This window comes from Trichomycterus rosablanca, chromosome 23, assembly GCF_030014385.1.
Source record: "Trichomycterus rosablanca isolate fTriRos1 chromosome 23, fTriRos1.hap1, whole genome shotgun sequence".
Classification (NCBI taxonomy): domain Eukaryota; kingdom Metazoa; phylum Chordata; class Actinopteri; order Siluriformes; family Trichomycteridae; genus Trichomycterus; species Trichomycterus rosablanca.
In genome coordinates this window covers 787,641-809,559 of record NC_086010.1, presented here as the reverse complement: position 1 = coordinate 809,559, position 21,919 = coordinate 787,641, and the positions used below count along the sequence as shown (strand labels likewise).

General features: G+C 38.4%; 2 protein-coding genes across 7 annotated transcripts in view; one reads left to right on the top strand and one right to left on the bottom strand.

Annotated features, from left to right (window-relative positions):
• Positions 1 to 21,919, top strand: part of LOC134300887 (uncharacterized) — a 40,993-nt gene that overhangs the window by 1,121 nt on the left and 17,953 nt on the right. Inside the window, exons 2-5 of one of the 6 annotated variants that reach the window (XR_010007381.1) lie at positions 2,011 to 2,148; positions 3,003 to 3,370; positions 4,180 to 4,229; positions 4,708 to 4,988. Coding sequence is in view for 4 of the 6 variants with exons in the window: in XM_062985346.1 (XP_062841416.1) it covers positions 807 to 1,958 (1,152 nt within the window). In the remaining 2 variants the exon portion in view is untranslated. Of the gene's footprint in view, positions 1 to 716; positions 2,149 to 3,002; positions 3,371 to 4,179; positions 4,230 to 4,707; positions 4,989 to 21,919 lie in introns of those variants that run through there. The other 5 variants (XM_062985346.1, XM_062985344.1, XR_010007380.1 and 2 more) reach the window with 5 other exon arrangements.
• On the bottom strand, positions 6,855 to 16,528 carry LOC134300890 (apoptosis-associated speck-like protein containing a CARD). Its single transcript, XM_062985349.1, has 3 exons — positions 16,508 to 16,528; positions 7,676 to 7,706; positions 6,855 to 7,439 (listed from the first exon to the last, which is right to left on the bottom strand). Exons 2-3 carry the CDS (start codon positions 7,704 to 7,706, stop codon positions 7,162 to 7,164), a joined length of 309 nt encoding a protein of 102 aa, XP_062841419.1. The 5' UTR covers positions 16,508 to 16,528; the 3' UTR covers positions 6,855 to 7,161.

The following is a 21,919-nucleotide window of genomic DNA, read 5'->3' as shown; positions in this document are numbered from 1 at the left end:
CTCAACTCGTCGTGTTTGGAGGAAGAAGAAGAACCCAAGAACACCATACCTACTGTGAAGCATGGGGGTGGAAACATCATGCTTTGGGGCTGTTTTTCTGCAAAGAGGACAGGACGACTGATCCGTGTTAAGGGAAGAATGAACGGGGTCGTGTATCGTGAGATTTTAAGCCAAAACCTCCTTCCATCAGTGAGAGCATTGAAGATGGAACGTGGCTGGGTCTTCCAGCATGACGATGATCCCAAACACACCGCTCGGGCGACGAAGGAGTGGCTCCGTAAAAAGCATTTCAAGGTCCTGGAGTGGCCTAGCCAGTCTCCAGACCTCAACCCCATAGAAAATTTGTGGAGTCCGTGTTGCCCAGCGACAGCCCCAAAACATCACTGCTCTAGAGGAGATCTGCATGGAGGAATGGGCCAAAATAGCAGCTACAGTGTGTGCAGACCTGGTGAAGACTTACAGGAAACGTTTCACCTCTGTCATCGCCAACAAAGGTTATGTTACAAAGTATTGAGTTGAACTTTTGTTATTGACCAAATACTTATTTTCCACCATAATTTACAAATAAATTCTTTAAAAATCCTACAATGTGATTTCCTGGATTTTTTTTCTCATTTTGTCTGTCATAGTTGAAGTGTAGCTATGATGAAAATTACAGACCTCTCTCATCTTTCTAAGTAGGAGAACCTGCACAATCAGTGGCTGACTAAATACTTTTTGGCCCCACTGTAAATACACGGACAGCACAGAGTCGGTGTGGTGGTCAAGAAAGTTTTAAGGCACACTGCTACATTAAGACCTGAAACATGTCCACGTCCACATCAAACACAAAGGACAACGAAGAGCAGATTATTACTCTTCAAAGAGAGATTGAAGAAGGCAGAGACATTCTCCAAAGAGAAACTACAGAGGGCGCAGTAAGACGTGAAATAAAGGAAAGCATACAAACTAAAGAAAAAATTCTAACTGAACTAAAAGGTAACGTTCAAAACACTAAAGAGCTGCCCAGAAGATCTGAACGCCCACGAGTTCTTACAGAAAAAATGCAAACTTATCAAAAGGAGGAATTTCATAAAAAAGAGAAAAGACTTCTAAGTTTGTATGAACAATGGAAAGTACAAGCCCGAAAGGCAAGGCAAGAATTGAAATTAGATATTTCAGAAAGTCATTTGACATCGCTAATAGACAGTCTCGAAGGGGCAAAGGGTGACATTAACAAACTTTATGACGAATTAAGAGAATACATTCCACCTGCTGCTGATGTAAGGCGTAAGGTTGATGCCTGTGATGCCGTGACTAAAGACATTATCAAAATAATTTATGAGAGATTAACTGGTGTAAATGGAGAATTTGATGCTGAAATCGAAAGGCAACGTCTGCGTGAGCTACTTGTTCCTGACTACGATTGTTCCATATATGGTTCAACAGCTTCACATTCAAGCATCAGTCATCACTCCGATTCCTCTTGCATTGCAGCCAAACGAGCAGATGCAGCTGCAGAATTAGCAGCAAAAGAGGCTGAATACAAGGTCTTACAGGAGGAAAGGAAAGTTAAGGAACGGATAAGAACCATGGAGGAACAACAGAAAAAGGAATTAGAAATTCACAAGTCCGAATTAGAATGCTTGCAAGCAGAAAAGAGCGTCAAGGCTGCTCACGCCAGACTAGAAGCTTATGACAGAGAAGTGAAACAAGAAAATGACATTTATTCAGTTCACAGGGATCCTGCAAGTCAAAGTCATGTGTCTCACTCTGCCAATCAGCAGTCTAATGAAGTCCGATCAACTTCAACAAACGACATATCTTTCTTAGTCCAAGCTGTTCAAGACAGCATAGCCATGAACAGACTGCCAGTTCCAGAACCTACAGTGTTTAATGGCAATCCACTTCACTTTATTGAATGGAAAGCTTCATTTATGTCACTAATAGATAGAAAGAACTGTCTAATGTTCCTTTGACTCTACATCACGTGTCGCCTAACACTAAATACTTATGATTGTGCAAATCTAGTAGTGGACACTGCCTCTCCGTGATGTCCAGTAGAGGGCAGCAGCACCATATAATTTGGGACTGGACCAGGAAAACACCACATCTGCAGCAAGAAGTGGAACCTGGCTCAGATAAGGCCTTCTATCTTCAGCTCTACATGTATGGGCACAGAGAAGTCACCAGCCTATTCAATTCTAATCAGTAATGAGGAATTAGGAACGTAGTGCACCACCGGATTAATCATAAAAGCTGCTGTTTGTAAATTCTCACCTTGATTTGTAGAAAAGACACAATAAACTTATTTTTTAGTAATTCTTGATCTTTATTTATTTTGGACAAAGATGCTTGTGTTCCAATTTAAAGTAACATTTACTCATGAGTCTGTCGCACACAAAAAGATTTTTCACATGATTCACAAATGTATTCATGGTGTTCAATCGATGCTGTAAACAAATGTTTTAATCTTTATGCATGTGATATAAAAACAATAATAAGATGTAATTCATCACATACAGTCAGTTCCTGGTACTTTGGTAATTTGTAGTGCAGTGGTAGCTCAGTGGTTATGGTACTGGATCAGAAGGTTGCTAGTTTAGTCTCTACAATCAACAAGTTACCACTGTTGGGCTCCTGAGCAAGGCCCTTGTATGTATGTTCAAACTCATGTGGAAGAATCTCCAGTTTAACACACAGTTTCAGGACCAGCATAGATATCATCATCATCATAATTAATGGTGGGATCACAAAGTTCTTGTATCTCGTCATATATTGAGCACTCAAACAACAGAATATATTCAAAAATAAAATACATGGTACTCTGTCACTTCTGCTTAAGATCAATCTTCTGACCATGTCTAAATATATGTTGCATTTATATACTGATACTCTCACCAAGTCTATGCCCTATGATACATCAGATGTAATGCATTGCAGATCAGATATATTAGGGCCCCTGTAGCTTACAGCTGATGGAGGCAAATGTTTGATTTATTTTTCTTTTTACATTTTCAAAGGTGGCCGAGCAGATTTTTCCCATGAAGAAGGTCCAGAAAGTGCTCTTCACCAGCACATTCAACAATGTGGACAAGCTAGATGTTACATGTATGGCATGTATGGGTTTATTATATTGTGAGATGTTTATGCTTCATGGTGATTGCCTCTCTTTCTCTGTCAAACTGCATGAGCTGTGTCTGAGATTGACATGCCTGGGATCGAAGTGAAGAGAGAAAGCGGGCATTTTTCAAAGACTTCATATGGCGTGTTGGCGTTGGTTTCTTCTTTGTCAAGAGCAAATGCTCATCCTGATTTGTGGATCCCAGGCATATCAACCTCACAATATAATAAACCCATACATGCCATGGCACACAACGCTAGGAAAACGGTATAATTCATGTCACAGTTCACCACCAACCCACACACACACACACACACACACACACACACACACACACACACACACACACACACACACACACAAAGGTTAAACTGTGAAAGTTCATAGTGAAACTGTCAACTACATTACCAAAGCTCTCAAGTCTCACGCATTGAGCATGAGACACACGCATTTCAACAAGCTCACACACCACACACGGCATTTCTCACACTGAGAAATGATTAACTTCGCCGCAGTTTGGTTTTGACGTTTGCTTGATGTTCGGCATTCCGATTCATCTCACGAAAAATACTCACAGTACTCAAAACACTCACAATACTCACTCAGTTTAAAGTTTCAAACATATTTTATATATAAATAACAGGTTTAAATGAGTTTATTTGAGAAAAAACTAAACAAAGCAAACCGACCAGAATGTAAACGCTCCGACCGCTGCTTCAGCTTTAGGAAACGTCATAAAACTACCGGAATACAAACTCTTAATGACCCAGTAAGGTACACTCTAAGAAGTAATGTGTCATTTTTTCTACACAGCTACTGTGTCCTGCGGTCTGTAACATGTGTTGTGTTATTTCTGGCCCCTTCTTACACAGACACGTGTAAAGTAACTCCAATAGTTAGTCTACACATTTATGAAAATACATTGTTTAAAAATATATATTTATTCAATTTTACTTAAATTTGTTGGATAAAATAATGGCATTTATGAGTAAAAACATAGATTATTTCACATGTAAGATTAAAAATAAATTAATAAATAAAAATATGCATTAACCAATCACATTTCTCCTATCAAGTATATCTCAGTGTTTCATGGTGGATTCCCTCCGTCCTGATACCCTTATTGGTAAGTTGCAAAAGGAACTAGTATTGAGTATGTTTTATTAATGTTTATTTAGTTCATGTTTATCAGTGTTTTGTTGTGTGTTTTATGAAGTCAAGCAAAGCTATAAAAAGTAGGTTTTAACCCTGTGACCTGTTTTAACAATCGACTTTTGACCTAGTTAAGTAAAAAAGGAGGCACTGAATTACATTAATATAAACCTAAGTTTGCTTTTCTGTTCCTATTCAGCAATAAGTGTTCTGTTAAACCTGACTAGTCTTTCTTTTTATTGGTATTATTTATCGTTAGCCAACTGGTTAACCTTCTGTTTACAAGTCCAGTATCTTAACCACTGAGCTATCACTGCCCTGAATGATCGGAATGTTATTCAAAATATTAAATGTTGTAAATGTTTAATTCAGTTAATATTTTGTATTGTGTACACAAGACTGAGAGAGAATCACAGCACCATGTAATGATATTTTTTTTGTCTTTCTTTTAGGACAGAGAAACAGATGTTTTACGAGTTCCTGTAACCATCTTTAAGAATGGGAAAGAACACGAAAGAAACTGCATTTGAATATTTAAAAGTGTGTTTGGGCCTTTACTATTTAGCCATTTGTAATTTCAATACATTCTTAATCCATTATTCATTACAAAATATTGAATATTTTTAAATGTTTTTGTACATTTACTGTTAAACTGTTTGTAATCTTGTTTTAATTTATTACTTGTCACAAAAAATGTTATTTAAACATTTGTAATATTATACAGTAAAATAAATTGGCTACACATTTTTACACCTGTTTCCATTTGTATTAGTCTTTATTTTACCCATTTTCTTGATTACACATAATCAACACACATTGTGTGTGTTAATTATCCTGACACAGTGGGTGTGCAAAAACAGGATGACACATTTACTGTGTTTAAATCAACAGTATGTGCCGTCCCTGAGCACACTCATCACGTGTTGAAATTCCACACAGTGTCATTTTTAACACGTCTTTTTAGAGTGTATTTGACAGCTTTTTCGGATCAACCTACTTCCCACATGAAAATAATGAAGTCTAAATATGGATCCAACACCTTAAAAACTGCTTGAGCATCAGCAGCTCCTGTCCAGATACATAAACCTGACTGATACCATTCAGAGCAAATCATCAGAATAAGCTCAGTGTGATTCAGTCACTTGCTCTGTAAAGCTGAATATCAATACAGGAACTGAAGCGCATTTAAAAAGCTTCGAAGCTTTTTTGAGAAATGATGAGTCCGACCTTAAAAAGTAGATCATGATGACCTGTAGACTGAAACAGTAGATCTCAAGCCATGTAAGTGTGTAAACCCCTGGTCTAGATGTACAAAACAGAGAGGTATTTGACAGTGATAAAAAGAAAAACAGCCACTAATACAGTGATAAGACTTAAACTCTCACAAATTATTTTTTTGCACATATTCAACTTTGTTATCTTTTTTGTAAAGTGTTTGTAAATTTTATTTCATTTTTTTAATTTTGATATAGCAGACTGATTGAAGGAGCAGTTCAGTGATATGTCAAACATGGTTTGATAAAGTCAAGTACAACAGAAAATACTGAAATAAAGGTAAAAGGAACATTCATGATTTCAACAAAGTTAAAATTGGGCTATTTTTGTCAGCTTTTGGGGGGGATTTTCATCTTCCAAAGGGGGGTGTGACAGAAACCACTGCTGTAATCTGTTACACTAAAATAAAATTAAAGTAAAACTTTACCAATATTTTACTCAGGTGTGGCTCTGTGTCCTAAAGGCGCAGTAAAAAAGCGGGCTGTTTCTTCAGGTCGAATCCCTTTCTGCTTCTTCCTGCACATCATTGGTCTCCTAAAATGCTTCGAGCAATGTTCAAAGTACTTCAGATAATGTTAAACTTCATTTACATGAATGATTTACACTTTGTGTAGATGTTTGCATTTCTGTCATCTGTTTCAGGATGCATTTTAACAAATGTATTTTTAATAAACATTATAGGCTGAGTCACCAGTTCTTCAAGACTTATCTTTAAGACCTAAAAAATAAAAGCATTGTATACATTTAGGAGTGTACCATGGCTACAGGGTTCAGTAACAGGTGATATAATGCCACACTTGATCGGAAATCGTAGAAATGTATACACAGACAGAACTTCCAGCTAACATGTCACTACTGACCCTCTTCAGTCCAGCTGTGGGCAGTGTGAGCTTGTGATTTTCACATATAAGTGGTGATTATGTTCAGTCCAGGCGTTGGAAAACCCACATTGTAAGAGCCAGTAAGGCCAGTTTTAGGTGCTGATTTGATCAAGATTAACAGGCCATCATAAAGCCACACTGATAAATTCATTTTACTATCTGTGGAATTTTATTATAACTAAATTTATTTTACTTAACTATCCAAAAAGGTTGTTGCAGTGACCACTATAAAATAAGGTCTTATATCTTCAGCTCTACATGTATGGGCACAGAGAAGTCACCAGCGTATTCAGTTCTTATCAGTAATGATGAATTAGGAACGTTCTGCACCACCAGATCAATCATAAAAACTGCTGTTTGTAAATTCTCACCTCGATTTATAGAAAAGACAATAAACTTATTTTTTATATTTAGTAATTCTTGATTTTTATTTATTTTGGACAAAGACGCTTGTGTTCCAATTTAAAGTAAAATTTACTCATGAGTCAACACACAGAAAGTACAGTTTAATACATAAGACACATAAGTTATCCCACACATGAATCCAAATCCCACACAAGCAGAATGATGTACCAGTACCACCAGTTCCTTGATTTAAACCCTATTAAAAAGCTTTGGAACTGCAAGGTGAAGCCAAATAGAAGGTCCAGAAGAGTCTGGGGGATCTGTGGAGGCTCTATTATTTTTTGTTTACTATACTTTCCCAGATTAAAAAATTTATGTTCAGACTCATGAGGAAGAATCTGCAGTTTAACGCACATTTCCAGAAGCAGCTTGGAGATCTTCCATCAGGTGTGGCTGCTCCTTCATCAGGATCTCGTACAGCTTAGCTTTTCCTGAATCTCCATCTGCCCTCATTGGACCCATTAATAAAGCTCTCATTTTTTCCTGAGATGTTCTCTCCACCTGGATGTCACTGTATTCCTCAGCGTTAATGACCTTTAAACCCAGGAGCTGGTCCAGGATGGGATCTACACCACAGGCTCTCTGGATGAGCTTGTCCTGATTCTGATCAATGAATTCAGCATCTGAAACACAACAGATTTTCATGAGTCCATGTGAAAGAGAGAATCTTCAGTACTGCACTCTCTTGTGCTCATTTGAATTGTAAATAAAATCATAGCTCAGTAAAATATCCTGTAGTTTAATAAAATCACTCAGAACGTTTAAGTCTCTTCAGAACTGATGATGTTTTGGAGAAAATCAGTTTTTGCTTGTGATGCCAACATGCTGAAATAGATAAGAAAAATAAATCTTTATTTACCCTGTTGTTCAAGTCCGTTTGATTGACCCATCTGCAATATATAAAAAAAACCAATCAATTCAATCATTTTTAATACATTAAGTTACAGCTTCACTTTAGAAGTGGGTGTGACTGGGCTAGTTGGTGCTCACCCAGGAAAAAATGTACTGTGAAGTTTAACAGTAAAACTCTTAAGTTTACAGTTGAACCATAATAGTTTATAGTTTTACTGTCACCTTTACAGTTCGACCATGAGTACAACTGTGAACTCTCATGTTACTATGAAGTTCATGTTCACCTCTACAGTGTTTAATAATATTGACTGTAAAGTTTACAGTTCAACTGTAAACATGATATTGTTGAACTGTGAGATTCAGTTTTAACAGTTTTACTCAACTTATAGTTTACAGTTTAACCACGCCAAATACAAACGTGGTGTTTTCAGTTCTTTCATTCTCAGAAACGAGTCTGTAAAAGTACGTGCTGTGTGTTAGCTTAAAGATGAAGTTCCTGCAACATGTGGTATTAAGTCAGAGCTCGTTACAGGAAACAAGAATCTGACGATGGAAGATCTCATCTGACCGCGGTCACGCCATCTGCACTTTAAAAAAGCTCGGTCACGCTATCTGCACTTCGCTTTTTACTGCGCGTCTAAACCGTATTTTACGGTAATCCAGCTGCGAAGATGAAATCATCTCTTTACAGTTTAATATACATTACTACCGAGTTCTGATGCACATAAAGTGTAGCAGAAACAAAAGTGTGTTACAATCTATGTATAGAGCAATCTAAAAGGTTAGAAATTCAGACCTTTTATAAAAAAAAGTGTGTATTTGTTTGTGTACAGACCGCTATTTTAAAATCAATACAATGAAATTAACTCTAGTACTCATGGTGTGATTTTGGGACAATTTTACTGTACAAATATGAAATAATGGCATGGCAAACTTATGTAAAATGTCAATCCAGTTGAGTTTACACAATATTTAAAGTCCAATAAAATTAACAAATCAAATTGTTATCAAGTTGCACCCATAGAGTCATGAAGAACACTTACTCTAGTACTCATGGTGTAATTTTGGGACATTTTTACTGTAGGAATTTTAAATAATGGCATGGCAAACTTATCTAAAATGTCAATTTGGTTGTGTTTAGACCACTATTTGAGGATCAATAAAATTAACAAATCAAATTGTTATCAAGTTCCACCCATACAGTCATGAAGAACACTTACTTTAGTACTCATGGTGTGATTTTGGGACATTGTTACTGTAGGAATTTGAAATAATGGGATGACAAACTTATGTAAAATGTCCATTCGGTTGTGTTTAGATCACTATGTGAGAATCAATAAAATGAACAAACCAAATGTTATCAGAGTTCACTCGTACGGTCATTAAATACACTTACTGTAGTACACATAGTGTGATTTTGGGACAATTTTACTGTACAAATTTGGAGTAATATGATAACAAACTTGAGTAAAGTGTCAATTTGGTTGAATACAGACCCCTCTTTGAAGATCAATAAAATTAACAATTCATATTGTTATCAGGTTTCACTCATACTGGCATCAAATACACTTACTTTAGTACACAGTGTGATTTTGGGACAATTTTACTGTAGGAATTTAAAATAATGGGATTGTAAACTTATGAAAAATGTTAATTCGGTTGTGTTTAGATCACTATGTGAGAATCAATAAAATGAACAAACCAAATGTTATCAGAGTTCACTCGTACGGTCATTAAATACACTTACTGTAGTACACATAGTGTGATTTTGGGACAATTTTACTGTACAAATTTGGAGTAATATGATAACAAACTTGAGTAAAGTGTCAATTTGGTTGAATACAGACCCCTCTTTGAAGATCAATAAAATTAACAATTCATATTGTTATCAGGTTTCACTCATACTGGCATCAAATACACTTACTTTAGTACACATAGTGTGATTTTGGGACAATTTTACTGTAGGAATTTAAAATAATGGGATTGTAAACTTATGAAAAATGTTAATTCGCTTGTGTTTACACTACACATAGTGTGATTTTGGGACAATTTTACTGTACAAATTTGGAGTAATATGATAACAAACTTGAGTAAAGTGTCTATTTGGTTGAATACAGACCCCTCTTTGAAGATCAATAACATTAATAAATCAAATTGTTATCAAGTTCCACCCATACTGTCATGAAGAACATTTACTCTAGTACACATAGTGTGATTTTGGGACATTTTTTCTGTAGGAAATTAAAATAATGGAATGGCAAACATATGTAAAATGTAAATTCTGTTTTGTTTACATCACTTTTCAAGTCCAATAAAATCAACAAATCAATTTGTTATCAAGTGCCACCCAAACTGTCATAAAGAACACTTACTTTAGTACACATCATGTAATTTTGGGACAATTTTACTGTAGAAATTTAGTCACAGGATGGCAAATCTACATAAAGTGTATATTCGGTTGTGTTAAAACCACATTTTTTAATCCAATAAAAAACCAAATCAGTTTGTTATCAAATGAGACCACTAGGATCATAAAGAGCCCTTACATTCATGAAGAACAATTAATCAAGTACTCGTTTTGTGATTTTTAAGACAACTTTACTGCTGAAATTTGGAGTAATGGCATCACAAAATTGCATAATTGGTTTTGTATAGACCTTGGGGGTCCAAAGTGTTAATGATCTGAAAATTGTGATAAACCATTAACAAATGATGAAATGAATGTAATACTACATGCTTTTAATCATGTAATATTTAATTAGTATGTGTGTAATTAATAAATAAAATATTTATTCTTGTAACAAAAAAAAGCAGTTGATATTTAAGTATTAATGTAATATTGTCAGTTACTAATCAGTAAGTGACTGGTGCTTATAATGATATTTAATGAATTATTATTATTCATTATTCATTATTATTTAATAAATAAAAAATATTTAGATATTATACTATATATATATACAGTGTATCACAAAAGTGAGTACACCCCTCACATTTCTGCAAATATTTCATTATATCTTTTCATGGGACAACACTATAGACATGAAACTTGGATATAACTTAGAGTAGTCAGTGTACAGCTTGTATAGCAGTGTAGATTTACTGTCTTCTGAAAATAACTCGACACACAGCCATTAATGTCTAAATAGCTGGCAACATAAGTGAGTACACCCCACAGTGAACATGTCCAAATTGTGCCCAAATGTGTCGTTGTCCCTCCCTGGTGTCATGTGTCAAGGTCCCATGTGTAAATGGGGAGCAGGGCTGTTACATTTGGTGTTTTGGGTACAATTCTCTGATACTGGCCACTGGATATTCAACATGGCACCTCATGGCAAAGAACTCTCTGAGGATGTGAGAAATAGAATTGTTGCTCTCCACAAAGATGGCCTGGGCTATAAGAAGATTGCTAACACCCTGAAACTGAGCTACAGCATGGTGGCCAAGGTCATACAGCGGTTTTCCAGGACAGGTTCCACTCGGAACAGGCTTCGCCAGGGTCGACCAAAGAAGTTGAGTCCACGTGTTCGGCATCATATCCAGAGGTTGGCTTTAAAAAATAGACACATGAGTGCTGCCAGCATTGCTGCAGAGGTTGAAGACGTGGGAGGTCAGCCTGTCAGTGCTCAGACCATACGCCGCACACTGCATCAACTCGGTCTGCATGGTCGTTATCCCAGAAGGAAGCTGACGCACAAGAAAGCCCGCAAACAGTTTGCTGAAGACAAGCAGTCCAAGAACATGGATTACTGGAATGCCCTGTGGTCTGACGAGACCAAGATAAACTTGTTTGGCTCAGATGGTGTCCAGCATGTGTGGTGGCGCCCTGGTGAGAAGTACCAAGACAACTGTATCTTGCCTACAGTCAAGCATGGTGGTGGTAGCATCATGGTCTTGGGCTGCATGAGTGTTGCTGGCACTGGGGAGCTGCAGTTCATTGAGGGAAACATGAATTCCAACATGTACTGTGACATTCTGAAACAGAGCATGATCCCCTCCCTTCGAAAACTGGGCCTCATGGCAGTTTTCCAACAGGATAACGACCCCAAACACAACCTCCAAGATGACAACTGCCTTGCTGAGGAAGCTGAAGGTAAAGGTGATGGACTAAACCTAATTGAGCACCTGTGGCGCATCCTCAAGTGGAAGGTGGAAGAGTTCAAGGTGTCTAACATCCACCAGCTCCGTGATGTCATTATGGAGGAGTGGAAGAGGATTCCAGTAGCAACCTGTGCAGCTCTGGTGAATTCCATGCCCAGGAGGGTTAAGGCAGTGCTGGATAATAATGGTGGTCACACAAAATATTGACACTTTGGGCACAATTTGGACATGTTCACTGTGGGGTGTACTCACTTATGTTGTCAGCCATTTAGACATTAATGGCTGTGTGTTGAGTTATTTTCAGAAGACAATAAATCTACACTGCTATACAAGTTGTACACTGACTACTCTAAGTTATATCCAAGTTTCATGTCTATAGTGTTGTCCCATGAAAATATATAATGAAATATTTGCAGAAATGTGAGGGGTGTACTCACTTTTGTGATACACTGTATATAGGCAAATAAACACAAAATAAAGAGCATCAATGGAATTTGTCTGTCTATAATAATTTTTATGATTATTTATGTATGAATATATCAAAATAGACATACAGTGTATCACAAAAGTGAGTACACCCCTCACATTTCTGCAGATATTTAAGTATATCTTTTCATGGGACAACACTGACAAAATGACACTTTGACACAATGAAAAGTAGTCTGTGTGCAGCTTATATAAAAGTGTAAATTTACTCTTCCCTCAAAATAACTCAATATACAGCCATTAATGTCTAAACCACCGGCAACAAAAGTGAGTACACCCCTAAGAGACTACACCCCTAAATGTCCAAATTGAGCACTGCTTGTCATTTTCCCTCCAAAATGTCATGTGATTTGTTAGTGTTACTAGGTCTCAGGTGTGCATAGGGAGCAGGTGTGTTCAATTTAGTAGTACAGCTCTCACACTCTCTCATACTGGTCACTGAAAGTTCCAACATGGCACCTCATGGCAAAGAACTCTCTGAGGATCTTAAAAGACGAATTGTTGCGCTACATGAAGATGGCCAAGGCTACAAGAAGATTGCCAACACCCTGAAACTGAGCTGCAGCACAGTGGCCAAGATCATCCAGCGTTTTAAAAGAGCAGGGTCCACTCAGAACAGACCTCGCGTTGGTCGTCCAAAGAAGCTGAGTGCACGTGCTCAGCGTCACATCCAACTGCTGTCTTTGAAAGATAGGCGCAGGAGTGCTGTCAGCATTGCTGCAGAGATTGAAAAGGTGGGGGGTCAGCCTGTCAGTGCTCAGACCATACGCCGCACACTACATCAAATTGGTCTGCATGGCTGTCACCCCAGAAGGAAGCCTCTTCTGAAGTCTCTACACAAGAAAGCCTGCAAACAGTTTGCTGAAGACATGTCAACAAAGGACATGGATTACTGGAACCATGTCCTATGGTCTGATGAGACCAAGATTAATTTGTTTGGTTCAGATGGTCTCAAGCATGTGTGGCGGCAATCAGGTGAGGAGTACAAAGATAAGTGCGTCATGCCTACAGTCAAGCATGGTGGTGGGAATGCCATGGTCTGGGGCTGCATGAGTGCAGCAGGTGTTGGGGAGTTACATTTCATTGAGGGACACATGAACTCCAATATGTACTGTGAAATACTGAAGCAGAGCATGATCCCCTCCCTCCGGAAACTGGGTCGCAGGGCAGTGTTCCAGCATGATAATGACCCCAAACACACCTCTAAGACGACCACTGCTTTATTGAAGAGGCTGAGGGTAAAGGTGATGGACTGGCCAAGCATGTCTCCAGACCTAAACCCAATAGAACATCTTTGGGGCATCCTCAAGCGGAAGGTGGAGGAGCGCAAAGTCTCGAATATCCGCCAGCTCCGTGATGTCGTCATGGAGGAGTGGAAAAGCATTCCAGTGGCAACCTGTGAAGCTCTGGTAAACTCCATGCCCAGGAGAGTTAAGGCAGTTCTGGGAAATAATGGTGGCCACACAAAATATTGACACTTCAGGAACTTTCACTAAGGGGTGTACTCACTTTTGTTGCCGGTGGTTTAGACATTAATGGCTGTATATTGAGTTATTTTGAGGGAAGAATAAATTTACACTGTTATATAAGCTGCACACAGACTACTTTTCATTGTGTCAAAGTGTCATTTTGTCAGTGTTGTCCCATGAAAAGATATACTTAAATATCTGCAGAAATGTGAGGGGTGTACTCACTTTTGTGATACACTGTATATATATATATATATATATATATATATATATATATATATATATATATATATATATATATATATACAGTATATGTATAATATCTATAGAATAAAATTATATAGATATAATATAGAATATAGTGGTTTGACTTGATAGCAATTTAATTTGAGTATTTTATTGGACTTCAAAAATTAGTCAAAACAAAACTGAATACAAACTTTACATAAGTTTGGCAAGTAATTACATTATCAAATTCCTAGACTAAAATTGTCTCAAAATCATAAGATGAGTACTAGCAAATGGGTTCTTCATGAAGCTGGGTGGTGGGGGGCTCTTGATGACAATTTGATTTGCTAATTTTATTGGACTTTAAACACAATGAAATAGAGACTTTAAGTTTACCATTACATTATTTTAAATTCCTATTTAAAATTCCTACAGTAAAAGTGTCCCAAAATCACAAGATACATTCTAGAGTAAGTGTAGTTTATGAATCTAGGGGTGGCATTTGATAACAATTAGATTACATTTACTTGTTAATAATTAATTGGATTACATAAACACAACCGAATAGACATTTTACACAAGTTTGTTATCACATTACTCCAAAATTCTACAGTAAAATTGTCCCAAAATCACACCATGGGTACTAGACTAAGTGTTCTTTATGACTGTATGGGTAGAACTTAATAACAAGTTGATTTGTTTTGTTACATTTATATAACAAGTTGATTTGTTTTGTTAATTTTATTGATCTTCAAATAGTGGTGTGTAAACAACCAAATAGACACTTTCCTCAAGTTTGTTATCCATTACTCCAAAATTCTACAGTAAAATTGTCCCAAAATCACACCATGGGTACTAGACTAAGTGTTCTTTATGACTGTATGGGTAGAACTTAATAACAAGTTGATTTGTTTTGTTACATTTATATAACAAGTTGATTTGTTTTGTTAATTTTATTGATCTTCAAATAGTGGTGTGTAAACAACCAAATAGACACTTTCCTCAAGTTTGTTATCCATTACTCCAAATTTGCACAGTAAAATTGTCCCAAAATAACAACATGTGTACTAAAGTAAGTGTACTTAATGCCAGTATGGGTGAAACCTGATAACAATTTGAATTGTTAAATTTATTGATCTTCAAAGACGGGTCTGTATTTAACCAAATAGACACTTTACTCAAGTTTATCATATTACTCACACCATGAGTACAAGACTAAGTGTTCTTTATCACAGTATGGGTGGAACTTGATAACAATTTGATTTGTTGATTTTATTGATCCTCAAATAGTGGTCTAAACACAACCGAATTGACACTATACAAAAGTTTTCTATGCCATTATTTTAAATTCCTACAGTAAAATTGTCCCCAAATCACACCATGAGTACTAGAGTAAGTGTTCTTTATGACTGTATGGGTGGCACTTGATAACAATTTGATTTATTTATTTTATTGTACTTTAAATATAGTGTAAACTGAACTTAATCGACAATTTAGATAAGTGTGCCATGCCATTATTTTAAATTCCTACAGTAAAAATGTTCCAACATCACACCATGAGTACTAGAGTAAGTGTTCTTCATGACAGTATGGGTGGCACTTGATAACAATTTGATTTGTTAATTTTATTGTTCTTCAAAGAATGGTATGTACACTACCAAAGACACTTTACTCAAGTTTGTTATGCCATTATTTTAAATTCCTACAGTTAAAATGTCCCAAAATCACACCATGAGTACTAGAGTAAGTGTTCTTCATGACTGTATGGGTGGCACTTGATAACAATTTGATTTGTTAATTTTATTGTTCTTCAAAGAGAGTTCTGTACACAATTAAATAGATACTTTACTCACAGTAAAAACATCTGAAATGTATTTCATTAATAACAGAATGAATGCTCGTGTTTAATGTAGTGGATTTCGTGCATCAGAATACGGTAGATTATGTCTATTAATCTGTAAACAGCAGCTTTATTTTCTTTAACGCTTCGGCTACTGTATAATACAGTTTAGATGCGCAGTAAAACTTTAAGTGCAGATAGCGTGACCGAGCTTTTTAAAGTGCAGATGGCGTGACTGAAACTGTTGTCTGAAAAGTGAGAAATGGATAAAAAGACGTTGGTGAAGCGGCGCTCTGCTAAACCCTGAAATTCGATGGTAAGTCATAAACTTAAACAGATTATAATAATAAACAAATAAAATAAGTGGCCATTTAAGAAAGCTGAAAATAACACAGGTCTCAGCGTTCTATGTCTTCAAATCAGTTACTTGGACGTTAGCTAAACGTTACCATTACGTTACCACCAGTCTGTTAGCTAGTTGACTGTGTGCTTTTTAAATGCCTAGTAATGCTTGCAGCATGTTAAGACTGGTGCGATTACTTAGTTTATAGTGCTGTTATTGTTCTGAACTGCACTATAATAAACTTATCTCTTTTTATGATTCTAAGTTTACAGATAATATTACTATAAATGAACAAATGAAAGTGCTAGTTGATTTTTGAGAAATATATTGTGTTTAAAATATATTTGTGTTAAAATATGTGAAACAACTCACTTCTTTACAGTTTTGGTGCTGACACTATCTATTCATCCATCCAGTCATCCACCTTTGTGTCCGCCTGTCCATCTATATATGCTTAAAGCCCTGACTGTGTTCAGCTTCTGTCGGGTGTGTTACTACGGGGTAAATGCTAAACTGTGTACTGATTACATAGCTGCTGATATTAATTAATTGTTTGATTCTTTTTCAGTCTACTAGTGAATCAGAGGATTCTGATGATTCAGATGCTCCATGCTGATCCATCTTAAGGCGGTCTGAGCTACTAAAATAATGAAATTAAAGAGAGAAGATCTGTCTGCAGCAGCGCATTAGTGCAGATGAAGGTAAGTCATGTTTTTATAGCAATACTTATTTTAAGAATTAATGGTGAGATCACAAAGTTCTTGTATCTCGTCATATATTGAGCACTCAAACAACAGAATATATTTAAAAATAAAATACATGGTACTCTGTCACTTCTGCTTAAGATCAATCTTCTGACCATGTATAAATATATGTTGCATTTATATACTGATACTCTCACCAAGTCTATGCCCTATGATACATCAGATGTAAGACATTGCTGATCAGATATATTAGGGTCCCTGTAGCTTACAGCTGATGGAGGCAAATGTTTGATTTATTTTTCTTTTTACATTTTCAAAGGTGGCCGAGCAGATTTTCCCCATGAAGAAGGTCCAGAAAGTGCTCTTCACCAGCACATTCAACAACGTGGACAAGCTAGGTGTTACGTGCCCGGGCATGTGTGGGTTTATTATTTTATTGTGAAATGTTTATGCTTCATGGTGATTGCCTCTCTTTCTCTGTCAAACTGCATGAGCTGTGTCTGAGATTGACATGCCTGGGATTGAAGCAAAGAGAGAAAGCGGGCATTTTTTTTTTGTGGATCCCATGCAGGCATGTCAACCTCACAATATAATAAACCCATACATGCCAGGGCATGTAACACTAGGAAAACGGTATAATTTATGTCACAGTTCACGATTAACTCAAGGTTTTGGGTAAGAATACCAGCTCTTCTTAGAACAACTTGTTTTGTAATCCCATAAACCCCCTTTTGGGATAAAAATGAGCCTTTACAGACTTTTTACTGCTCACTGACATCTAGTGAAATGATCCAAAGATCAACAGGTTTACATTTATTATAACGTTCATAATCTATCTGATAAACCTGTAATAATGAGTTTGGATTAAAAACCATGCACCCCATCTCCTGGTTTGGTATTTGACGTTTGCTTGACGTTCGGCATTCCAATTCATCTCATGAAAAATACTCACAATACTCACAATACTCACTCAGTTTAAAGTTTCAAACCAATTTTATATATAAATAACAGGTTTAAATGAGTTTATTTGAGGAAAAACTAAACAAAGCAAACCGACCAGAATGTAAACGCTCTGACCGCTGCTTCAGCTTTAGGAAACGTCGTAAAACTACCGGAATACAAACTCTTAATGACCCAGTAAAGTAACTACATCCATTCAAGTTTTCTACTATTCAGTTTCAGATTGTGGAACCAACTGTTAAACACACAAATAAATGTTTCTCACATAATACAAAACCTATATTTTACAATATGTATTATTTACTCAGATATGTAGGTTTTGTTTTACAAAGGAGGGATTCATCTATAAATTATAAATTTGCTAAAAGACGTTCATGGATTTGTTTGTTCATCCTCTGAAGGATTGGTGAAATAGTTTTACGACCTTCCCTAATACTGGCTGGATCTTCTGCTTTAGGTTCTGCCTTTTTTCTTTTTTCTCTTCAAATACATTTTCATTAGAATGTTTTTTACTGCAGATAAATACATGAAATCTTGGATTTTTTTTTTTTTTATAAAATTGAAGTTTGTTGGACTGGGGTGTGTTTACTTCTCTTATAAAACACTGTAAATGGCTCACTGGAACTGTTTATGTACAACTGCACAAAAGTAAATGTTTTATCCAATAAATATTTACTCTTGGAACAAAGATGCATCTAGAACTTTAATGATTCTTTCATTTGAAGCCTCTTTCACTGAGTGTAGAAGAACCACCGGTGCGAGTTTTACTCAAAGTGAAAATAAAAGAAAAAACTATCAACTAACAGTCTGTGTAAAATACTAACATTTAAAAAGCAACATGCCTGATGTTCTTGTTCAAATACTTACAGTTGTTATGCTGATGTGCAGTTAGATTGGAGAAGAACCCACCGGAGAACCCAAAGTTCGGAAATCTATCAGAAGAAGGAGCACAGAGACGTTTCCTATTAAACTCTTTCAAATGACTTTTATATGAAAGGATTTCAGTTTTTACAAGGAACTCAGTTTCTTTTCTGTTATCTGTTACACTAAAATAAAATTGAAGTAAAACTTTACCAATATTTTCTTCAGGTGTGGCTCTGTGTCCTAAAGGCGCGGTAAATAAGCGGTTACACTTCATTTACAGGAATGATTTACATTTTGTGTAGATGTTTGCATTTCTGTAATTTTTAATAAACATAGGCTCAGTTGCCAGTTTTTTAAGACTTATCTTTACTTAAAAAATAAAAACGTATACATTTAGGAGTGTACCATGGTCCTACTGCTGTTAATTTTACTGATGCCTGTGGTGTAGCTGCAGGATTCATGCACAAAGTCAGATTGCACTTAGATGTGTTACCTGTGCAACAAAAGCTGCGCAGGCTGCCATTTGCTGTGCGTGATGCAGTCTCACATGAGTTAAAAAGACTGGAATCGGAAGGCATAATTGAAAAAGTGGACTCCTCTGAATGGGTTTCACCCCTTGTTGTCATTCATAAGAAGTCTGGAGGAATAAGACTGTGTTGATCTGAGAGAACCAAATCAGGCTGTCGTGATTGATAGCCATCCTTTACCACATATTAAAGAAGTTTTTGCTGAGCTTAGAGGATCAGCTGGGTTTTCAACTATTAATTTGCAGAATGCATACCCCCAAGTAACTTTGCATGAGGTTTCTTTTTTTGGGCCATGTTATTTCAGCTGCAGGTCTGCGACCTGACCCAGAACATGTGCTTGCTGTGACTCAAGCTCCACTGCCATGGGACACACATGCATTGTGCTCCTTCCTTGGACTGACCGGATGGTACTCCAAATTTATTCCTAAGTATGCTATTTTGGTGGAAGCTCTCCATGCTTTACTGCAAAAGTCTACTGGATTTTTTTAGACGGATGATGCAAACACTAATTTCAACCGTGTTAAACAGTTCGTTGCTTCTAGTCCTGCCCTTGCCTTGTTCGATCCTTCCTGCCCAACTACTGTCACTACTGATGCCTCAGACTACGGTTTAGGTGCTGTGCTTACACAATGGCATGGAGACCCTGAAAGAACAGTTGCCTTTGCTTCAAGGACATTATCTGAGTGTGAAAGAAAATACTCTGCTACTGAGAAAGAGGCCTTGGCATGTGTTTGGGCTACAGAGAAATGGCGCACCTATCTCTGGGGTCGGCGGTTTACTCTGCAAACAGACCATAGTCCTATAACGACCTTGCTGTCTACAAAAGGCTTGGGGTGATAAGAAATGGGGGTTTGAGAAAACCCGTAACGTAGGGGAACCCAAGTATGGATGCACAAAAAGGAGCGAGAACTCAAGTTGACAATGAATATTTATTGAGATTCAGACAAACAGGGGAAATGGTGATAGGTCCAAACAGAGGACACTGAAGCGGCTGGAGCAATACTGTGGGTAAAGAGGAGCTATGATCTGAGTCCAGGAACAAGAGGGGTTGGTGTCCAACACTGTCCAGAGCTTAGGCAGAACAAACAGTGGCAGTGGGAGAAGAACCAGGGTCACAGGAGCTAGGAGCCAAGTCCAGGAACAGGGTGGAAGAGGCCACTGGTTTGAGCTGAGATATGTGGAATGTGGGATGGATGCGCATGTGGCGAGGGAGTCTTAAACGCACAGACGTGGGGTTAATAATCCTCTCAATGACGTAGGGGCCGATGTAGCGGGGGGAGAGTTTCTTGGATACCGAGCGGAGGGGAATATTCGTGGTAGATAGCCATACGACCTGACCGGGAGCGTAGGGGGGGCCAGGTCTCCGATGGCGGTCTGCCGACCGGCGGTTGTTGTCACGAGTCCGGAGGAGAGCAGCCCGGGTGGTCTTCCAGACTCTTCGGCACCTACGGAGATGTTGCTCAATGGAGGGAACTGCCACGTCTGCTTCCTGCTCGGGGAACAACGGGGGCTGATAGCCTAGGGAGGCCTCAAAGGGGGAAAAACCTGTGGCGGACGAGATCAGGGTGTTGTGGGCGTACTCGATCCAAGCTAGGTGGGAGCTCCAACCCCTGGGGTTGCGGGCGGCCATGCATCGTAGGGCGGCTTCCAAGCTCTGATTTGCCCTCTCCGCCTGTCCATTGGACTGAGGGTGGAAGCCAGACGAGAGTCTGACCGTCGCGCCCAAGGCTCTGCAGAAAGCCCTCCAGACCTGGGAGGTAAACTGGGGCCCACGGTCCGACAATGTCCGCAGGGATCCCATGCACGCGAATCACCAGGTTAACTAATAGCTCAGCCGTTTGGAAGGCTGTGGGGAGTTTGGGCAGGGCCGCAAAGTGCACAGCCTTGGAGAACCGGTCCACCATGGTTAGAATCACCGTATTCCCGCTTGACTCAGGTAGACCGGTGACAAAATCTAACGCTATGTGGGACCATGGGCGACCCGGGACTGGAAGTGGATGTAGTAACCCTGCTGGAGGTTGGTGGGAGGACTTGTTACGTGCGCATGTCGTGCAAGCGGCCACAAACTCCTTGACATCAGCCTCCATGGATGGCCACCAAAAGTGTCTCCTTAACAGCGACAGTGTGCGGCTAACACCAGGATGGCAGGCAATGCGGGAGCCATGGGCCCACTGCAAGGCAGGGGAGCGAGCTGTGGTAGGGACGAAAAGACAGGCTTGGGGTCCTGACCTGGGATCTGGTTCCTGCGCCTGGGCCTCAGTGACAATCCTGCGAATGTCCCATGTGAGTAATCCAATGACCCGGCTGGGTGGAAGAATGGTTGTCGGACTGGCTGGAGTTTTCTCTGTGGAGTATTGACGAGATAGGGCATCCGGTTTGATATTACGTGATCCGGGCCGGTAGGTCATAGCAAAGTCAAACCGACTAAAGAAAAGTGCCCACCTTGCTTGTCGGGAGTTTAGCCTCTTTGCCGCCTGAATGTAGGACAGGTTTTTATGATCCGTCCAAACGATAAAGGGCTGAGCGCCCCCCTCCAGCCAGTGTCTCCACTCCTCCAGGGCCAGTTTCACTGCCAACAGCTCACGGTCACCCACATCATAGTTGGCCTCCGCTGGGGATAAGCGACGGGAGAAGAAGGCACATGGGTGTAAACGGTTCTCGGGCCCCGCTCGCTGGGATAGGACAGCTCCCACCCCCGTGTCCGATGCATCGACCTCTACGATGAACTG

Bases quoted from the DNA above. Each gene is read 5' to 3' on its own strand.
- LOC134300890 (XM_062985349.1), bottom strand. From the start codon at position 7,706: ATGGGTCAATCAAACGGACTTGAACAACAGG. The intron at 7,440-7,675 runs GTAAATAAAGAT...GTTGTGTTTCAG, and splicing joins AAACGGACTTGAACAACAGG to ATGCTGAATTCATTGATCAG.